Here is a 23,454-nt window from a genome sequence, read left to right as displayed (position 1 = left end):
AGTGTGGTTAGGCCATCACACATACATGTAAGGCTGGTAGACGAGGGTTTGCAACCCAATACTGGCTCCCAGAGCGAGTTTTAATGACTGGGGGTAGGTGTAAGACCACTACACCCACTTTTCTCTCACCAACCACTGTCTTGGACAGACAGCCCAGATGGCTATGTGTCCAGAACAGCGTGCTTGAAGCTTAATTGGATATAAACACAAAAATAAGTTAAAGAAGAAGAACCCCTATACCACTAGCTTGTGGAGGGGTGTGTGGCACGGCCACCCTCCTTTAGATTTCACCCAGCGAGAATGTGGGCCATTTCTCGCTCCAGCCAGTGCACCACGACTGGTACATCAAAGGCCGTGGTATGTGCCATCCTGTCTATGGCATGGTGCATATAAAAGATCCCTTGCTGCCAATCGAAAAGAGTAGCACATGAAGTGGTGACAGCGGGTTTCCTCCTTCAATATCTGTGTGGTCCTTAACCATATGTCTGACGCCATATAACCGTAACTAAAATGTGTTGAGTGCGGGAACACTGGTGAGTAGCACTTTATAAGTGTAAACAATATCAACAGCCATCAGTTCCAAAGTATGGTCAATTTCAGTGTTCAGCATCACTGGTCTACACGTGAACCACATAAAGAACACCACAAATATTTGAGATGCTTGTTTAATTGTGAAATCACGCTTTGTACAAGTTTGTGTATAATGAAAAATACTGTACACATTTTTATTCACAAATACTTTAATTAGCTCTGCAAATTCTGTACATTATTCACAAATACTTCAATTAGCTCTGCAGATCCTATACACATTTTTATTCACAAACTCTTGAATTAGTTCTGCAGATCCATTATGTTGTCACTTACACTTACCACCTGTCTAGGATGTTCAAAATAAACAATCATTATTATTATTAAATAAAAGATGTCTACAAAATTACATAAAAGATGTCTACAAAATTACATAAAAGATGTCTACAAAATTATTTTAAAATAAATTTGACAGATTGACTGAGAAATGAAAGAAACATCAAGGCTGACATTGATCGGAACCTAAAACGTACTGTAATAGATAGTTTGTTTTGTTTAATGACACCACTAGAGCACATTGATTTAATAATCATCGGCTATTGGATGTCAAACTAATAGATCAACATGTTTATTTAACTAATACATGTGCATTATGCTACTGCATCGTAATCTACACAACTACTGCAGTATGCAAATAATTCAGAAATAGAACTTCCACTTATTACAATGTTGCCTACAAAAATCTTGTCATCAGGATGCAACACATTTCACAGACTAAGTCATTTTAAATATTTTATAAAAAAAAAAAAAAAAAAAAAAAAAAAAAGGTGAACATTTTGAGAAATCCCTCAAGAATTCTGCTGAATTATGTCTCGCCTACCATAAAATGTTTTGGTTCACTGTTATGAACATCCATAGTTGCAACTTTAAACCAGGTTTCATTGACCTAGGAGTTATAGTTGGTGAGAAACTATTCTAAACGTTAAACTTTAATGTTAAAACTTTAACACAAGAGTTGATGTTGTTGCCGCCGCCATTCAAAAAGTAATAGCTATATTTCAGTTTTTTCCTTTGTAAAGACGAAACAAAAACCACCAAGTAGTGTTAATAACAACATGTACATAGTGACATTTCCTTGTGATTACATACAGCTATGTCCAGTCGTCAGTAGACCGAAATAATCACTGGAACCAGAATCTTCAATAAACCACTGTCGGATACAATCTGACAACACTCGACCAAAACCATCATACGCTCTGTCACAATTTCACAAATTTAATTAATAAAGACACTAAATCAAAATCATAATATTGCAACATATTGACAAATCTGACAACTCAAACACTAAACCAAAACTATTGTACAATTTGACAAATTTAGTCACTAAAAATACTGACTTAAAATCATATCATATTGTGACATTTGAGTTAAATTAAAAATATATTTTATCTTATTGTAACTCAATTTCAGTTTCAAGCCAGTTTTCACTTTGTTGCCTATAAAGACGACCCCAGTACCTGCATAATGTACATCCTACCCAAATGATGATACATTGGCATACACATGAATGAAAAAAAAAGAAAGACGGACAGACTAGGAATGTAATTATATATGTAAATAATAGAATACCTTAAAACTAAGTACAACAATGTATCAAAATGAACTATCAGACAATACTTTATAAAAAGAAAAATGACAGGGTTTTCCCCCATAGATTTGCTGATGAACTGTTTGTATCGCTGTGTATTAGCAGACTCCAGAGATAGGTTGTCCCTGTAGTTTCAGACCCATATGCAGAAATTTATATGGTGTGTGTGTGTGTGATCAACAGCCCAAAGGGCTGGAGTTGCTAGGGGGGTCCGGGGGCATGTCAAATTTTATACATCCACATCCATGGATGGACTTTGGCAGACTATAGGAGTGTGTGTACACACCCCTCGCACACACACCCTGCGTACGGGCCTGACTTTGCTCCTCAATATCGTGTACAAAAAAGGTATCTATAAGGTAAACGCCAACTCCACGTTTATGCATTTAATTTAGACACAAATATAGATAAATTGAGATAATGTCCATCCGTCTTACAGTGAATTGTGCAGAGCTAACCCTGTCCATTCCCAAATTAGCCTTATTCAAAGTGGCTACAACATTTAGGTTTTGGCTAATAAAATATTCCTTAAATTAACCACGTTTTAATAGTTTTGAAGGAAATACTCGATATAGATGTACATAATCTGAAAATTGGCTAAACCAACCTTTGTTCCAGTGTGAGCTGTGATTGTGGGTATTTGTTTTGGTGATGTGATCAGATTTTATAGATGCTATTAAAGGGACATACTCTAGTTTTCAAACACTAAGGCTCATTTTTATCACTATTAAGAGCCGTTTTTGACAACTGAAATCATACTTTATTGAGATTTTATTGTTTATATTATCCATTTCCGTACATTTGGAGTGTTTTTGATCATCCTGGTCTTTTTAATATCACAAAATGCATTTCTCATATTTTTTAAAATGCACATGCGTCTGAGAAGTAACAGTTATGGAGTCGAGTTTTAGTCTATTTTTAGAGGGTATTTCACCATTTCAAAGTCACAGACTCGTGTTTCACTCAATTGTAACTTTATCCAAATGTGTTACAGGTTTGTAGATTAACTAAACTTAGTGTTAATTTTCACGGGTTCAAACTAGAGTCTGTCCCTTTAAGAACACTGGTTAAATTACATAATGGTAAGATTTGAAGCCTGGAACTGCCAACAGTTTTTCATCAGTGTTGCGTTTCCATACACTCTGCAATTGTCTAGTATTTTAAAAAAAGAAGTTTTGTTAACTCCATGTATTGGCCAACCCTTCTCCCAAGATGGTATTTAAGACACTTGAATAGTCAGCTATTACACGGCAAAAATCAGAGCTCACTTCACCAGATATGTGTGTGTGGTGTGTTTGGTGTGTGTGATTCAGCTGCCATGACTAAAAAACTAAAACTTTGATGAAATGAAAAATCATATTCACTGTACAATGAAACTTAAAAAAAGAAGATAATTATTTTATTAAATGTATTTTATTGACTATAACAACATGGCTGCCAGAAATATTTTTTGAAAAAGATCAGGCCCAAGACTTCTGGGTGGAGTTTGAGGTCCACTTAATTAAATGGGTCTCAAAATCATCTGGTTTCTATGTGCTCTCTGGTCCATTTTCAGCTGTCAATAGACCCTGATTTACCATCTCCGATGTCCCTGTAACAACTTGCTGTTATGATTATCTATAATATTCAATTTACCTGGTTTTCAGATTTCATTTTTGTAAAAAGTACATTGTATTTGTAAATCAAGTAAAAACTATCATGATGACACTCCATACCTTCTCATTTGTAAAAGTTGTCAAAAACAAAATGCTAATGAAAATATTTGTGATTTTAGACCCCCCCCCCCCCCCACAAACAACCCCACAACCCAATACCCCCACACAATATGTCCCAAATCTCAGTCACACATACACATACAATCAATCTTTAAAAGATAAATTTACATCAAATATATATTGGTATATTTATTGCATTTAAAACTCTGACCCCTCCTCCTCCTAACATATGAAAAACTGATGAAGTAATTTGACTTTGATTTGCCAAATATGACTTATGACAGATTATAATCTCAAACTAAACAGCAAAGAAGCAATTAGGTCTCACAGCCAAGAAAAGATACAAACTACGGTATATATTATTACAAAAATAGCCATGAAAGCTCAAGTTATTCTAGTAATGCATGCTTGCCATAAAATGAAAAAAGAAAAGAAAAAAAAAAAAAAAAAAAAAAAAATGACAGACCAAAATAACTGGTCCATTACATTTACAAAACAGTCATTAAAGGGGGATAATTACATGTATTCAAACGAAGAATATTGAAGCAGTCATTTAGAGCTGTGCAGTTGTAACAAATGTTCTAATGAATTTATTTAGAATAAAATCTGTGATATTTATCACATATTATCTCATCCAAAATTTACTGTTTTGTTGTTAGGAAATAAACACACTGCAAAGAATGTTAACTGTTTCCTAAATACATATAAAAAAAAAAAAAAAAAAAAAATTCAATTTGCATAAGACTATGTTTGCACAAAATCATTAAACACTGCTACAAGGCACATCGTTTCACTTTACTGTATAGTTTTTGTCCACAGCGATTCTGCTTAATAATCAAATATGCCATATAGAAAGAGATTACAATTTTTTTACCAGGTCAGGTTAGTTCATAGGGTTTAAGTGCACATTCAGAACAAGCCGTTATGAGTGCAGGTGCCGGCCTTGGCCGACTCCTCCATCTAGGACAGAAAAAAGGGTTAGGGTAGATGGAAGACGGGACTGCCCACACTGTAAGTACAAGGAAGAACCAGCAGCCCGACCAGTGCAATCTGGTGCTATTGAATTGTGAATATCCCTGCGGGACACCTATGTATTTTAATGTAACTTAATAATAATGCATACAGGCATCGAAGTAAGTCGACAACTGTGGTTCTCGTTACCAGGAGGTTACCACATGTCAAGAAAGACTGTGCACATATTGGGCCGAACTTACACAGCCTGTTTATGTCTTACACGCATTGCTGCTGATCAAAAATAGTAGCCCATGAAGTGGCGACAGCAGGTTTCCTCTCGCAATATCTGTATGATCCTTAACCATACGTCCGACGCCATATAACCGTAAATAAAATGTGTGGAGTGTGTCGTTCAATAAAACATTCATGGTCTTACACGCATATAACCACAACCATTTACAATGCTTGAAAAACAAGCTTCATAAATTTGGCCCATTGTTTTAAATTTAATCAACATCAAATATTATTAAAGGCAGTTAAAGTGATGGCAAAATTGTTGCTTTTTAAACAGCTAACAATGGCTTTCAGTGTATTTGATGGTTATTTTTGCTGGTCATCTCACAGAATGAATCACTAAGACTGGATTTCATGTCATGATAAACTATGGCGGCATTGCTTCTCAAAGGAAGAGTCACATGAGAACAACTTGCTAAATGTCTCCACTACATGTAGCTGCTGTGTTAAAATAGGGCCTGCATATATTTAATCTATTCCAGAATGTACTTTATTCAACCAGCTAAAGTTCCACGTATCAATATGTTTGTACGTAACTGAATTCTATAAATCAGAAAAAAGATAACTTCATTCCTATAAAATCTTATAGTTGGAAGTGTAAATATTTGAGTCTTTGTAAAGTGAAATGAACACAGTGTATATTTCCAAGTTGTGTATTTCATGCAACTTGATTTTACATTTCACCTTCTCAACTTGCATAATCACCTTCTTTTGGGCTTTCGAAACATGAACCTTCGTGCCATAATTCATCTTGGTAAAAGTAACAAATTAACACATGTATACATGTACACAAATTACATCCATCATCATCTTTATATCTGTGACAAAATCCTCTCTCTTTCTGTCTATCTCAAATATACATTTAGGTGAGAAACACCCAATGAGAGACGGTTGTCGATATAAAACTGTGCACAGAAAACCCCCAGTAAACTTTCCAACACATCTTATATAGATATTTCCATGGGGTTCTTACAGATATTATACACGTTTCCATGGAACTCCGACAGATCTTATACACACGTTTCCATGAAACTCCGACAGATCTTATACACACGTTTCCATGGGGGTTCTTATACATGCACAGTTCCACAGGGAGACCAGAGGAGCCCTGCATCATGACCTGTACGTCTTGATAACGTCCTGTATGGGCTGGCGGCAGATGGGGCAGAGCCCACCCTTCTGCACCTTGACGGCCATGGCGCAGCTGTAGCACATGCACATGTGTCCGCACGTGTAGAGCACGCAGTTGACGGGCTGCTCGCAGCACACCTTGCACTCGTTGGTCTCGTCCAGCAGCAGGCAGTCACTGCTCCGGCCCGAGTCCACTGGGGACGTCGGCATCGACATGGCGTGTTGCTGCGGGATGCATGGCAACGTGGGTGAAGCAGCCGTTGTCGGAGACATCGGCGTCTGTGCTGCCGGCACGCTGACGCTCCGGAACACGTGAGGTCCGCTGGGGGGAGGTGGGCGCCGTGGAGGGATGTCTGGCGAGGTGTTGGGAGACCGGGGCGGTAGAGACACGGTCAGTCCTGGGTAGTCCGAAGTGGATCGAGACCGGGGCAGTCCTGCACGGGGGGCGATACTGGAAGAATTGGCTGCTCCTGTCAAAGGGGGGGGGGAAAAAAAGAAGCAAAATATTTGTTTAATAACATCTCAGCATTTTTTAAACTATGGCTATGTGATGTCTAATATATTTGTTATTCTGAGTCTTACTTGAGAGAAAAAAGAAAGAAAACTTGCTACCTCTTTATAGGATACTCGTAGTGACAAAGCAGTAAGGGATCTTTTATATACACTGTCACATAGGCAGGAGAGTACATAGAGGATACTCCACGAGTGTCTTATGATATAATTTATCAGCACAAGTTGAGAAAAGTATTTTATACTTTTATCAACGAGTGCTGATAAATTATGATATCACAAGACACGAGGGGGGTATTCTTTTTATCATCCATTATCATTGTTTTCATTTGCGACAGTAGTTGTAAACAATGTCAGTAATGTGGGTTGAATGTCACTATATTTGGCAGCGGTAGACTCGTTAACTAGCAGAACGACAGTGGCGTGACGTCACTAATGGTAGGTTTAGCTCTGAAACAAACACAGTGACGTAACAAAACATTGTCTTGTGATTAAAATTTGACCAATCAAAATTATAGTGCTAGCGATATCTCCTACAAAAGCCTTTAATGGATGATAAACAGCATGATCCTTGATCTACCATTTATGGATGGGGGGGGGGGGGGGGGGGGGAGTCCCTAGAAGGTGATTGATGTTGTGACCCATTGTAACCTTAGACAAGTGCTCTACCACTGAGCTACATTCCACCCCTTGTTACTGTCAAAACACAAACACACAGAATCAGTAACTGTATGCTTTGTCTTTCTGAAAACAAAGTGCACACATTTTTAATGACTGTTTTTTCTCATGGACTGACCACACAAATGCCTGATGACTTTTTAACTTGGGCTCAAGGCAACTTTAGTTGAATGCCTGGGCACCTGTCTAATTGTTCATTACAGTTATTATTTGAAATTTTACTTCAAATTGAGTTTATAATGCACACGAACATGCCCTCCAAATGCCCTCCAAACATGTACAACGAATCCCTATTTGAGAGCTACTTTCACAGTTATTTATATAATTTTTGCATCGTAACCACCGTAACCAATCTGATTCGAGAACGCCTATTCTGTGCGCTCCCTACCGAAGCTACATATACAGATATTTACATATACATGCAGGGCCACACAATCTCAGCCAATCAGACACAAGTATCCCATGCTCATATCCAGAGATTTGCAGATTGCAGATTTGCAGATTGCAAATAGTCGTTCATATTCTGTGCTTCATGGTCATGCATATTAGTAAGAGTGTTTTTTAAAAATGTCTAACCACCATCTCCATGCATCCACCTTATAAATAAGATATTTGGTACAGGCTATTTAAGAGTTGAGGGAACTTTCACTTGCCCCCAAGAATATTTTCCATCTTACATGTATATATTATATGGATAAATATATTTTTTTGTTGGTAGTTTCTATATGGTTATACATATGTATGTGTGTATGTTTATAAATGTTTCTATATACATGTAGTTATTAGTTATTATAAGTACAGATGTTGAGTTAAATGTAACTCAGTTATAATTAGTATGTAGGTATTAGGAAAAGTAATGTGGATCGTAACCGGCTGGCGGACCACCAAACCTATCAGGCTGGGCTCCGCCCAGGGTAACACACACTGCCGGCTGAAGTCATGCCATGACGGATCTTGCAGTTTGTAAACAATTACACTGTTGGCTGAGGTCACTCTCATGACTGATCTTGCAGTTTGTAAACAATTACACTGTCAGCTGAGGTCACTTTCGTGACTGATCTTGCAGTAAACAATTAAAGACACTGTCGGCTGAGGTCACTCGTGACTGATCTTGCAGTCATATATTTCTATCAACTTCTAAACCCATTTTTTTACTTTTATATGGTGTCAGTAGTTCTCTTTACATTTCCGTTCAAGCATTGGGTGCAGTTGTGTGACAGATTCATGTATCCCACAGTAAAACTCATAGCAACTACAACTGCACCCCGTTTGTGCCAAAGAATAAATATATGAAAGATATACTCATGTTGTTCTTGTATGATTATAAACCTACAACTAACTCCACCAGAATTTTCCCAGGAAATTATTTCAACAAAGGCAAATTAAAGCAAAAAGAATAACGCCTAAAAATCAGCCAATAATATGCATAACAAAAATATATGCTCTTTAATTGTTTTGCTGTTATCTTAAATGATATCATAACTGGCCTTGGTGGTGTCATGGTTAAGCCATCGGATATAAGTCTGGTAGGTACTGGGTTCGCAGCCCGGTACCGGCTCCCACCCAGAGTGAGTTTTAACAACTAAATGGTTAGGTGTAAGACCACTACACACTCTTTTCTCTCACTAACCACTAACAACTAACCCACTGTCCTGGACAGATGGCCCAGATATCTGAGGTGTGTGCCCAGGACAGCGTGCTGGAACCTTAATTGGATATAAGCACGAAAATATGTTGAAATGAAATGAAAAGAGAGTATCACAATTTTTCAAACATGCAATTTGTGAATATACAGATTACTTCATGAATGTATACATGACAGTACATACCCAGCAATTTAACTTTCTGTACATTGCCGTACACATCAAAGAAGGCCCAAAGTGGAAGAGTCCTATCAACGTGCATCAGAGTAGAAACCTTGTGATTATTACGAGAATACCTCACCTCACCTGCAAAATAATAGTACACAATCAGAATACACACAATCAAGTGAATGAGATGTTATAAAATACACAATCAGAATACACACAATCAAGTGAACTGTTATTCAGTACACAATCAGAATACACAAAATCAAGTGAACTAGCTGTTATACAGTACACAATCAGAATACACACAATCAAGTGAACTAGCTGTTATACAGTACACAGTTGGAATACACATAATCAAAAGAACAAGCTGTTACACATTACACAATTGAAATACAAATAATCAAGTGAACTAGCTGTTATACAGTACACAATCAGAATACACACAATCAAGTGAACTAGCTGTTATACAGTACACAATCAGAATACACACAATCAAGTGAACTAGCTGTTATACAGTACACAATCAGAATACACACAATCAAGTGAACTAGCTGTTATACAGTACACAATCAGAATACACACAATCAAGTGAACTAGCTGTTATACAGTACACAGTTGGAATACACATAATCAAAAGAACAAGCTGTTACACATTACACAATTGAAATACAAATAATCAAGTGAACTAGCTGTTATACAGTACACAATCAGAATACACACAATCAAGTGAACTAGCTGTTATACAGTACACAGTTGGAATACACATAATCAAAAGAACAAGCTGTTACACATTACACATTGAAATACAAATAATCAAGTGAACTAGCTGTTATACAGTACACAATCAGAATACACAAAATCAAGTGAACTAGCTGTTATACAGTACACAATCAGAATACACACAATCAAGTGAACTAGCTGTTATACAGTACACAGTTGGAATACACATAATCAAAAGAACAAGCTGTTACACATTACACAATTGAAATACAAATAATCAAGTGAACTAGCTGTTATACAGTACACAATCAGAATACACACAATCAAGTGAACTAGCTGTTATACAGTACACAGTTGGAATACACATAATCAAAAGAACAAGCTGTTACACATTACACAATTGAAATACAAATAATCAAGTGAACTAGCTGTTATACAGTACACAATCAGAATACACACAATCAAGTGAACTAGCTGTTATACAGTACACAGTTGGAATACACATAATCAAAAGAACAAGCTGTTACACAGTACACAATTGGAATACAAATAATCAAGTGAACTAGCTGTTATACAGTACACAATCAGAATACACACAATCAAGTGAACTAGCTGTTATACAGTACACAGTTGGAATACACATAATCAAAAGAACAAGCTGTTACACAGTACACAATTGGAATACAAATAATCAAGTGAACTAGCTGTTATACAGTACACAATCAGAATACACACAATCAGAATACACACAATCGAGTGAACTAGCTTAATACAGTACCAAATCAGAATACACACAATCAAGTGAACTAGCTGTTATACAGTACACAATCAGAATACACACAATCAAGTGAACTGGCTGTTGCACAGTACACAATCAGAATACACACACTCAAGTGAACTAGTTGTTATACAGTACACAATCGGAATACACACAATCAAGTGAACTAGCTGTTATACAGTACACAATCGGAATACACACAATCAAGTGAACTAGCTGTTATACAGTATACAGTTGGAATACACACAATCAAGTAAACTATAGTACTGTCGGAAATAGAATAAAAATGATTTTCGTCGATTATTTCTTACATATTAAACTGACAAATAAATATTTTATAAATATCTATTTAATGATAGTCTACCTAATTTAGCATTTACTTGTTTGGGCTCTCATTGATGTTCAAGGTGGTGTTTACTCTTGAAATTAAAAGAAAAATGTCAGTAAACAGGTGATCTGTGCACTTTATTGGAACAGACTATAACAAATTTTGGTCAACATGTGTCAATTTCATTGCTGTTACAATATGTGAGGGACTGTTTCTGATGATGTTTTACCCCTATCCCTCTCCAAAACAAAATATGTGTAGTCATTTATAAATAACTTATGAGCACAACTGTCAAGAACCATTCTGAGAGATCCATTATACCGGTATTAAAGGTGTCATCTCAATGTTGCACAATGATAGCTACTGCAATTTATTTTTTTTTTTTTTTATTAAATTTTGATTTAACATTTAAAGAAGATACCTTTAACAATATGCCCATCAATGATTATAGGAAATAATTTTATCTGCTGGTAGAAAATACATTTTTATTGGAGAATCTTTATCACAAACAGATGCTCGCATATAACTGTGATATAGCACCTTTAAATGGTTGCAAGACTGTGTAAATTTCTAATGTACTTACATTGAATTTATACTCAATAAATATGCTTGTCATAATTGATTTATGCTGCAATTCAAAATAATCAGTTAACTTGCAGTTTTAAATTAAAAGTTTGTTTAAGGGTAAATGAAATTGACACATATTGATCAAAATGTGTTATAGTCTGTTCCAATAAAGGTCACAAATCACCTGTTTAACATCTTTATTTTAATTTCAAGAGTAAACACTACCTTGTACATCAATGAGAGCCCAAACAAGTAAATGCTAAATTAGGTAGAGTATCATTAAATAGGTATTTACAAAACATTTACATGTCAGTTTAATATGAAAGAAATAATAGACGAAAATCATTTTTATTCTATTTCCGACAGTACGTAAGCTGTTACACAGTATACAGTTGGAATACACACAATCAAGTGAACTAGCTGTTACACAGTACACAATTGGAATACACACAATCAAGTGAACTAGCTGTTACATAGTACACACAATCAAGTAAATGAGATATTATACAGTATACTATCAGAATACACAATCAAGTTAACTAGCTGTTATACAGACCGAAATGGAGTTATAGTATTTTTCTCTCTTAAAAAATCCAAAGAAAAAATGCATATTATTAGGCCTAATGGAGTAAAAACGACCACGCACGATACTCAAGTGATAATTTTCTTTTCTTTGGGACTACGTAAAATTTGGTCAGTTTTGTGATTTTAGATGGGAATGTCTACTTAATAAAGGGTTTTACAGAATTATTTACAGTAATAAAGCAGGACGGCTGATAATGTCCATTTGCATTTTAGGGATGATCTTAATAAAAACTGGCACATCATTTTTTTGTATCTAGACAGCGGTAATTAATTACCGTGACTGGGTACCTTCCAAATATACACCCGCCAATCAGGAATCATAGGTACAGGCCAAAGAAAGAAAATACCAATTAACTAAGAAAACACTCTGATTATCATTTCAGTACATGGGTTAATGTATGGACAAAACAATGTATCTATTGAAAATTGTTCAGTCGGTTGAGTGCTTACTTGAAGTGCTTGCATTGCAGGATCGAAGCATCTCGGTGCATCCACTCAACTGATTTAAAAAAAAAAATTGGTCTTGTTCCAACCAGTGCAAAGGCCGTAGTATGTGTGTTCCTGTCTGTGGAAAAGTGCATACAAAATATCCCTTGCTGCATTAGGAAAAATGTAGCGGGTTTCTTCTGATGACTACGAGTCAGAATTACCAAAATGTTTGACAACCCTATAGCCGATCACTATTTAAACAAAAGAAACCTTTTTTTTTAACTATTGAAAATTGTTATATTTCTTCAAAAGAGTTTATCATAAAAAAAAATGTATTGTTGTTGTTTAACCAAATAATTGTCTATTATTTAAATTAAATTGTTCTAGGTTTGATTACGGTGCAGAGAACATGTATGTCCTGGTCAGAGAAGTGTTTACATTCAGCATGTCTACCTATCAATGACATTTATCACCTAGTATTCTCACCAACTTAAGCAGGATTTGTCCCAGCACTTAACTTGGCTAAACGATGTTTCTCTTATTTTACAAAGTTTTCAAGATCACCTCTTGGTTATAGACTATTAATAGTATTATACTACATGTATATATCTACATGAAGAACAAGCCTCCACAAAGCCTGAACTAGCAGGTTAAATGAAGAGGTGCAAGCCACAATGAGATACACCAAAGGCTCTAGTACATGTATATGCCATTGTGTCTGGGGAAATTACATATAAAAGATTTCTTAGTGCTACATGGTAAAAGTAAAAGTCTTTCTTCTCCTGCAATAATCCATCAATCTCACAGCCAGCATGTCAAGGACAACCGAGTGTTTAAACTGAAATCATCATTAACACCATGACGGACAAATTATTATTAATTCAGTCTGGAAGTAACTACAGCAGCTTACTTACCATGATAAGAGTGATGTCGGGTGAATTTAAAATTGGAACACTCCGATTCTTCCATTGTGAAAAAAACAGTTCTTTGAAAACTAGTATCTTACACCTGACAGAATGAGAAAAAGTCTGAACCGTAGAAGAGTTCTGAGTTATGAAAGGTTTGATTACATCAGTCTGGAGTGGGAACAGCTTAGCCTTGGAACTGAAGGCACAAAACCGAAACCTGCCCGTCTCAAAGCAGGCGTATCTGCTTCTGTGTTTCTCATAAACCATTTAGCAGTACCTGGGACAGGCCAGACTGTATTCCAGGCAAAATTGTACAATTTATGTCAATAGTCTTTTGTGGAAAAAGAGTCGAGTGTTTTGTTTGTTTTTATACTTTGTGAAAAACTGTATTTAGGGAAGAATTATTTTATTCATATAACATTTGAATTCTAAATACATTAACTTGCATTCTTATACATTGTACTAGTAGTATTTAGACTATACAAACAAAAGTGAATTGTGGGTCTTTTTTCATAAAATTGTTGTTTAAAAGGATATTTTACGAAAATATCAAACCACTTTAGCTTCTTATAGATGGAATAATTTGCATAATTAAAAAAAATTAACAGGTAACTGATGATCATGAACATTCTGGCTTTTCATTACCTAATAAAAATATATTGCTTACCGGTAGGCAAAAGAGAAAAAAAAAGCTTTTGGTTCCTAAACATGCTGAGAAAATATAGGGCAAGTAGGAAAATGTGTGTGTATGTGTGTGTGTGTGTATGTGTGTATGTATGTGTGTGTGTGTGTGTGTGTGTGTGTGTGTGTGTGTATGAAGAGTTTAGGTGCAAAACGCGATATAAACCATTTTCTTTCTAGTTTTTAGTTAAAGCCATTATTGTATGTCAGTAAGGGCTAATCGTACGCCCGCTGATTTGTTGCAAAACGTGATTGATCCTTATGAAATTGTATTGGGTAAATCCCAGCTTTTTTAATCAAAACGCGATAAATGCCAATAATGTTTTAGTTTTTTTTACTGAAAATGAAAAATGGATATATCGCGTTTTGCGCCTAAACTCTTCATATATATATATATATATATATATATATATATATATATATATATATATATATATATATATATAAAAGATCCCTTGCTACTAGTGGAGAAATGTAGCAGGTTTCTTCTCTAAGACTATATGTCGCAATTACCAAACAAATGTTTGTCATCCAATAGCGGATGATTAATTAATCAATGTGCTCTAGTGGTGTCGTTAAACAAAACAAACTTCTTCTTCCACCAGACATTGACTTACATTTGAGTTTTGACCGAGCAGTTGAGTGGAAATGAGTTGAGAAAGTTGGACACATTTTGAAAGTTGGACACATAAAAATCTTCAAAAAGCCAGGTTTAATTAAGGATTGTCTGTTGTTGTTTTTATGCACAGTGATCTTTTTACGGTGTGTGTGAGATAATTCTATATTTATGGGGAAATGCAAGCTTCCATCAGAAAACTATTCAAGCATGCCTGTCGTGGGCCCAACCTCTGACTTCACCAGAGAGTTTTACCCATGACAGGAACAATTGTGTTCTAAAGGATTTACCAGCTTTATAGTTCAATAAACACCAATAACTATGTTTATCCTGACCTACATATACACATGTACCTATACATTATACTACAAGTAGCTGCAGTGCACTGGGCTATGTCATTCCCTTAAAAGTCTGGTGGATGCCAGAATTACATACTGTATGTTTTGTACACATACTGAAAACTCCTGTATTTATAACTGATCACTCCTGGTGTATAGTGGTACCTTTCCATCTACATCTAGGTCAAGCATAATTTTCATCAGAACAAGAAAAACATGTTTGTGTTCCTAAACACCTCACCTCCAGTCTTATTTATTTCCCTATCACTGTGTAGTCAGGCAAACAGTTTATCTAAAGGTGCCTATCCATTTATGTTGTTTATACTATAACGTTTATTTTGTCTTGTTCACTAAAGTTTGCTTGTGTAAACATACATGTATGTCAGCTAGCCAAGGAAGAGTTAGCTTAATAATTTTTTAAAAGGTTGTTTTGTTTAGTGACACCACTAGAGCACATTGATTTATTAATCATCGGCTATTGGATGTCAAACATTTGGTAATTTTGACATTTAGTCTTAGAGAGGAAACTTGCTAAAAAAAAAGCATTAGTAGCAAGGGAACTTTTATATGCACCATCCCACAGACAGGATAGCACATACCATGAACTTTGATATACCAGTCATGGTGCACTGGCTGTAACGAGAAGTAGCCCAATGGGCCACTGATGAGGATCAATCCCAGACCAACAGTGCATCAAGTGAGTGCTTTTCCACTGGGCTACATCCCGCCCCATTTATTAATTTATGCAACAAGTAATACTGAATGGATTTAAGCGACCAATATAGACTAACAAGACTCCGCTGTGCTGATATATATATTAATAAATATGTAATATATATTCATACATATGTTAAGGTTTATTACACATGTATGTAATGTCATCAAGTTTAAACAAAATCTATTAAAAATAAAATGCATAAAAATTCTGGAAACTATATTTTGGTTTTATTTTGTCTTTTCGACGACTGAATAATTAAAAGGCCGTTTATTACTCTTAGTGTATTTTTCTCAAGGTTTCGATCAAAATGTAGTATATATAATGGTAGGCCATTTAAAAATTAAACAGCAAATCATTATAAAGATGGACATTTAAAAAATAATAACACTTCTCCCTAATCTCCATAGTTCCTACTAAGATTTTAAATAATGTCAGAAAAACTGGACAGTTTTCTATTTTAGTTATTATTCCATACATCTCATTCAATTCAATTTTTAAGATTTAGGTCAACATTTAAATGAACAATGACAAAGCAAACTCCACAGTAAACCTGGTATGCTATTCATCAATAAAAACCATGACACTATTATACAGTGAAAACTGTTTAAACCAGACCCTCAAAAACCGGAATGCTGTCAAAACCAGCCAAGTTTCATGGTCCTGAATTTTCCAAATTCTAAAACGCCACCCTTTAAACACCGGATCCTGTCTAAATCAGATTAATATTAGGTTTCCGGCATGATCTGGTTTAGACAGGTTTCACTGTATATGGTAAAACCCCTCAACACCAGACCCGCTCAAAACTGGAATTCTCTCATAACAATTAAGATAAATTGGCAGCTTTGATATTTAAGTAATTATTGTATACTTTTACATATTGTATTGTGTTTATTTAATTTGAAGGTTTGTTGCTGTAAATGTAGTTGTAGGGTTTCAGTTAGCTGTTTCTATTAAGTTACATGTATGAATGTGATCAAAGGCCCTTCACAAATATGTTCGTTCACAAACAAGCCTCATGGTTTGCTTCAAAGATTGACAAAACAACAATGAATTTAATCCACTGTCTTCCTGTGACATGAATTTGTTTTCTTTTTAAAAATGTTTACCTAGCAAAATAAGGAGTAGGACAAAAATAATGTTGGCATTGTGGTGTTGAACAGTTGTTTGTAGCGTTTCATTGCCAATGTTGATTTTCAACAGGAAATGTCCAGCTCAATATTACCATATCAACATGTTAAAACCTCTTAAGTGAAATATGTTTTTATTGCAACATACCCATACAACTTCAAGAAATGAGACATATGTAATGCTGAGTATTCATGAAAAAACCCAGCCTCAGTTGCGTCGTGGTTAGGCCATCAGTCTACAGGCTGGTAGGTACTGGGTTTGGATCCCAGTCGAGGCATGTGATTTTTAATCCAAATACCGACTCCAAACCCTGAGTGAGTGCTCCGCAAGGCTCAATGGGTAGGTATAAACCACTTGCACCGACCAGTGATCCATAACTTGTTCAACAAAGGCCATAGTTTGTCCTATCCTGCCTGTGGGAAGCGCAAATAAAAGATCCCTTGCTGCTAATCGGAAAGAATAGCCCATGTAGTGGCAACAGCTGGTTTCCTCTCAAAATCTGTGTGGTCCATAACCATGTCTGACACCATATAACTGTAAATAAAATGTGTTGAGTGTGTCGTTAAATAAAACATTTCTTTCTTTCATGAACAAAATGCTAGCAGTAACAAGTGACAAGAGTACGACAAAAGCTGTTGTGTCAATACAAACCACCCAAAAACGTACACCTCTGAAAACTGGACAATTTACTTGGTCCCTTGGATGTCCAGTTTAGAGAGGTTATACTGTATATCGACAATGACGAAGCAAATCCCACATTACACCTGGTACATTATCATAGATCTCTGTTTGTTCTTACTTACATTTATATATTTCACTCGACACACGCAGCTACATGTCAAATATAAGTTCTCTTAACAACATATACTTAATGAAAAAAAGTAAAGTTTGTTTTATTTAACGACGCCACTAGAGCAAATTGATTTTTTATCTTATCATCGGCTATTGGACGTCAAACATATGGTCATTCTGACACTGTTTTTTTTATAGAGGAAATCTGCTGTTGCCACATATGCTACTCTTTTACGACAGGCAGCAAGGGATCTTTTATTTGCGCTTGGAGTCGGTATCTGGATTAAAAATCCCATGCCTCGACTGGGATCCGAACCCAGTACCTACCAGCCTGTAGACCGATGGCCTAACCACGACGCCACTGAGGCCGGTTTATACTTAATGAAGGCATAAATGAAGTAAAACAAATCACAATCTTTTAAATGTCTACAATATTTTTATAAACTTAAAAACCAAATTGAATATATGAGACAGTTGTAACAGTATTCATATGCATAAGTTTTACTCAGAACAATTTTAGAAACAAACAACATTCGTGGTGTTTTACAAGTACCGGAACCTGTTCTAAAGATCAAACTTTATAAGATTGCTAATATTAATTAATAACATTTATCATTACATATGTATATCTAACAAAGAAAGGTACACATTGTCTGTAAGCTAAATAGACAAATGTGTGCACATGTCTGACTTTGTTTTTATACCTGGTTAACAATGTACATGTATTTGGCTAATAACATTTTGCCTGATTCTAGTTTTGTATTTATGTACCTGTTCTGTTTCAAATAAAATCAATTAGGAGTGAGTACAAACCCATTGAATGTGTCCACATTTATCAAAGTTTGTTTTGTTTAATGACACCACTAGAGCATCATCAGCTATTGGATGTCAAACATTTGGTAATTTTAACATATAGTCTTAGAGAGGAAACCTGCAACATTTTTTCATTAGTAGCAAGGGATCTTTTATATGCCCCATCTCACAGACGGGATAGCACATACCACGGCCTCTGATATACAAGTTATGGTGCACTGGCTGGAATGAGAAATAGCTCAATGGGCTCACCAATGGGGATCGATCCTAGATTGAATGCGCATCAAGCGAGTGCTTTACCACTGAGCTACATCCCCCCACCCCCCACATTTATCATTATAACAAACTGTAAATACGTATAATGCATTACTATAGTCCTTCCCACAACAAAATAATGGGGGTTTTGTTATTTCCAAAACACTTTTACTTTTCCTCTTATTTCAAACCCAGTGTTCTCGCTGTTCCATTTAAGCATTTTGACGCCATCCTTTCACGTTCTGCTGAACTCCTTTATTTTCCTGCACCCTATTATATTTTACAGCACCCATCTTTGCTTTTTTTCCTCCCCGACAAAATGTTTTTTTAAAAATCAGTCTGCACACTGGAAATCGAAGGAAAAAAGCTACAGTGTGTACAAAAAACTTCAGAAGCTTATGACAGTTACTGTAACATAATTTAACAGTATTTTTAACGGCCTCTATTTTGTCCCATACCTGTATCCATTTGTATGTTTGATAAACATAAAGAAAGTTATCTTTTCTTTGAGCAAGGAAAACATTTTATTTTTTATCGATTCAGCAATCTCCGACTGAAAACCCCCACTTATTTGGCTCCAAATCTGTCACGTGATCAGAACGGTCAATTAGTTTTTTGTGTCCACTAACTATCGTCTAATATTTTGTCCTCAATTGCAAATTTAATTGCTTGTAACTGATGATTTTTACTTTCTGTCATTTGTTTATTTGGCAATTCTTTATAAAACATTAGAAACTTGTTAATTTGTGTTTGATATCACCGCTTATTAAAACAACGGAAGTGGTAATGTTCATCATTAAAATCATTTATCTTGTGTGCCAAATAATATATACACTGCCTTTACAAAAAGGAAACTAGTTTTTATCAGCTGGCGATATCATTTGACGAAGATGGAAATAAAATGAACAGAATTTTTTTTATCCCACATTAGGGAATCACTTTACAAAAATCTTTATTGTTTTTCATATATCTTGAAATCTTTATTAAAATAATAATATTAAAACTTTGATCGGTTCAGCAAAACGAATGCCTGTGAATGTCAGACCGACAACATCTCCAGTTCAACTAACAGTACATACATGTAAAAGATGAATCAACTTTTTTGTATCAAATACTGAGGGGCAAAATAAGGAGTATGTCTTTCCACAAAGTTGACCAACACAACGATATATGGTAACAAACTCCCCCTCCTTTTTTTTGTTTGTTTTGAAGTTTGGGGTGTTGCATGACCACCCTCCTTTAATTTTCACCCAGTGGGAACACTGAAACCAGACTGAAATTATATATAAAAACAAATTGTGTAGGAGGATAGGATGGAGTATAGTTTACTTCAATACCAAAACCGGCCTTGGTGGCATCGTAGTTAGGCCATCGGTCTACAGGCTGGTAGGTACTGGGTTCAGATCCCAGTCAAGGCATGGGATTTTTAATCCAGATACTGACTCCAAACCCTGAGTGAGTACTCCGCAAGGCTCAATGGGCAGGTGTAAGCCACTTGCACCGACCAGTGATCCATAACTGGTTCAACAAAGGCCATGGTTTGTGGTATCCTGCCTGTGGGAGGTGCAAATAAAAGATCCCTTGCTGCATGTCATAAAAAAGTAGCCTATGTGGCGACAGTGGGTTTCCTCTTAAAAACAGTGTCAGAATGACCATATGTTTCACGTCCAATAGCTGATAAGATAAAAAATCAATGTGCTCTAGTGGTGTCATTAAATAAAACAAACTTTTTTCAATACCAAAATGCTGAAAAAGCAAAAGCCTAATAAGATATGAATGAATGAATGAATGTTTGTCGAGCATGAATCCACTAAGAGGGTCAGTATCTTTTTATCAGTTTATGTACCCACTTCTCAGTAATTTTCCCACCAAAATACACCAAACTGCTGAAAATGCTACAACAAAATCATTTTTACTATGAGCAGTGAAGAGCCAGCAAAATGAATTCCCACGAACAGAAGTGACGGGTTCAAGTCTAAACCCATTATCTGCATCGGTTCTCTGAGTTGGAGGTACCAAATTAGCGGCTGGTCTGAAAATACTCTCAGCTCTGTGAGAAGCCGTACACTGTACCTGGCAGAGTTCCATACTATATCAGCTCTCTTTAGTTAAACTGATAAACCTACTGCCAGAGCCGCGCCAGCTAAATATACACAGACCCATCAGTGTGCTGCCATCTGCTGGAATACCCCATTATGTCACAGACAATAAAACTAACAGTTGAAAATGTTTACATGATCTGTTTATATCAATTGCTTTGATCTATGTATAATTTACCTGACACTACAGTAAAATGTAAACACATTTTGGTGAAAATGTATTTGTTTATTTGGAGGTTTTTTTTTTTAAATGAATGGAAGTTCAGCTTGCCTTAGACCATTCCAGGCAAGTGATCTTCAGCTTGCCGTAGACCATTCCAGGCAAGTGATCTTCAGCTTGCCTTAGACTATTCCAGGCGAGTGATCTTCAGCTTGCCTTAGACCATTTCAGGCGAGTGATCTTCAGCTTGCCGTAGACCATTTCAGGCGAGTCATCTTCAGCTCGCCTTGGACCACTCCAGGAGAGTCATCTTCAGCTCGCCTTGGACCATTCCAGGAGAGTGATCTTTGGCTCGCCTTGGACCATTTCAGGCAAGTGTTCTTCGGCTCGCCTTGGACCACTTCAGGAAAGTGATCTTCAGCTCGCCTCAAATTTTCTCATGGAACAAGGCTTGGATATCATGGCCTTTGATGCTCATGTACTACTGGCACAGTTAAAGTTTGCTTTGTTTAGTGACACCACTAGAGCACATTGGCTATTGGATGTCAAACATTTGGTAATTCTGAGTCATCAGAGGAAACCCGCTACATTTTTCCTAATGTGGCAAGGGATCTTACCACAGCCTTTGACCAATTGTGGTGCACTGGTTGGAATGAGAAAAACCCAGTTAGTTCAATAGATCCGAGGTGGTTCGATCCTGAGATGCAAGTATCTCAAGAGACACTCAACCGACTGAGCTAAAGCCTGCCCCTAATGGCACAGAGTACTGGTGTTATAGTTAGAAAAAAAAAGAAAAAAAGTTTTATTTAATGATACACTCAACACATTTTATTTACGGTTATATGGCGTTAGACATATGGTTAAGGACCACCCGCTGTCACCACTACATGGGCTACTCTTCCGATTAGCAGCAAGGGATCTTTTATTTGCGCTTCCCACAGGCAGGATAGCACAAACCATGGCCTTTGTTGAACCAGGTATGGATCACTGGTCGGTGCAAGTGGTTTACACCTACCCATTGAGCTTTGTGGTGCACTCACTCAGGATTTGGAGTCAGTATCTGGATTAAAAATCCCATGCCTCGACTGGGATCCGAACCCAGTACCTACCAGCCTGTAGACCGATGGCCTGCCATGACGCCACCGGGGCCGGTCACACTATAGTTAGAATGATGAAACCATCAACTGATCTACATAATTGTAGTGAGAAACTATCAATGAGGAAATGGAAAAATTAACGACAGATTAATTAAAACTGTTTCTTGGCTATTGGACAAAAATATAAACAGAATTATGTAAACTATCAAATGATCTAAACTTTTATAACTTTCAGTTTAACAAATCAATTTACAGGTACAAAGATTAAATATTTACACAAGTTTAAAATCAAAGTGACAAACATAACTAATCAAGATCAAAAAAAAATATACATGTATATATATATATTTTATATTATTTTAATACCTATAGTCTGTCCTATCCTCCTACAAAAAAAAAAATTGTAAATAATTTCAGTAAGAAAAGTATTTTGGAAATAAAAAAAAAATACTATTTTTGTGTGAAATTTAAAAAAAATTGGCTCAGAAATAAATAACTTGTAGTAACTTCCATAGAATGACAAAAGGCATTCCCTGTGGGAAGGACTATAGTATAACGATTTATTTGTGAGTTATATCATGGGATTGCACTCATCTATCATGCCACATAACATACAGTCAATCCTACGTTAACAGCCACCTGTATAAAGTGGTCACCTATGTTAAGAAGCTACATTTTATTCTCCAAAATCATCTAATATTACATATAGTACAAATGGACCTGTATTAAGCAGACACGTGTTAAAAGGCCAGTTTTTGATACTCACTTTGGTGGCTGCTAATCACAGGTTTGACTCTAGCTGAAATTATTCTTTCCCCTAAATGTGGTCATAAACATGAACTCCCACTGGGATATCTGCCATCAAACACCCTACCCTTTTCCTGTTTGCCTTCAAAGTTATCTCAATTCTAATATAAATCAAAAGGAAAATATGATAAATCTTTTAAAGTGGTCTGAACTACAAAACTAGCTTTATCAAAATATCAACATGAATGTACTACATACTGTGTATATTTTTATACATCTGAAAATCTGATTAATAATCTTGTACTTGTATAAATCTTTTAAAGTCGTCTGTAGACAAAACTAGCTTTATCAAAATACAACATACTGTGTATATTTTTATACATCTGAAAATCTGATTAATAATCTTGTACTTGTATAAATCTTTTA

General features: G+C 35.9%; 1 protein-coding gene across 1 annotated transcript in view; it reads right to left on the bottom strand.

Moving 5' to 3' along the window:
• Nucleotides 1–3,570: 3,570 nt before the first annotated feature.
• Nucleotides 3,571–23,454, bottom strand: part of LOC121384209 (protein neuralized-like) — a 53,649-nt gene continuing 33,765 nt past the window's right edge. The window contains exons 5-6 of the mRNA XM_041514484.1: nt 9,288–9,407; nt 3,571–6,740 (exon numbers count right to left, since the gene is read on the bottom strand). Coding sequence (XP_041370418.1) covers nt 6,253–6,740; nt 9,288–9,407 — 608 coding nt within the window. The 3' untranslated portion in view covers nt 3,571–6,252. The remainder of the gene's footprint in view (nt 6,741–9,287; nt 9,408–23,454) is intronic.

The sequence above is a fragment of the Gigantopelta aegis genome, chromosome 10, assembly GCF_016097555.1.
Source record: "Gigantopelta aegis isolate Gae_Host chromosome 10, Gae_host_genome, whole genome shotgun sequence".
Classification (NCBI taxonomy): domain Eukaryota; kingdom Metazoa; phylum Mollusca; class Gastropoda; order Neomphalida; family Peltospiridae; genus Gigantopelta; species Gigantopelta aegis.
Note: the sequence above shows the minus strand (reverse complement) of the source record. Positions and strands in the feature narration are given on the sequence as shown.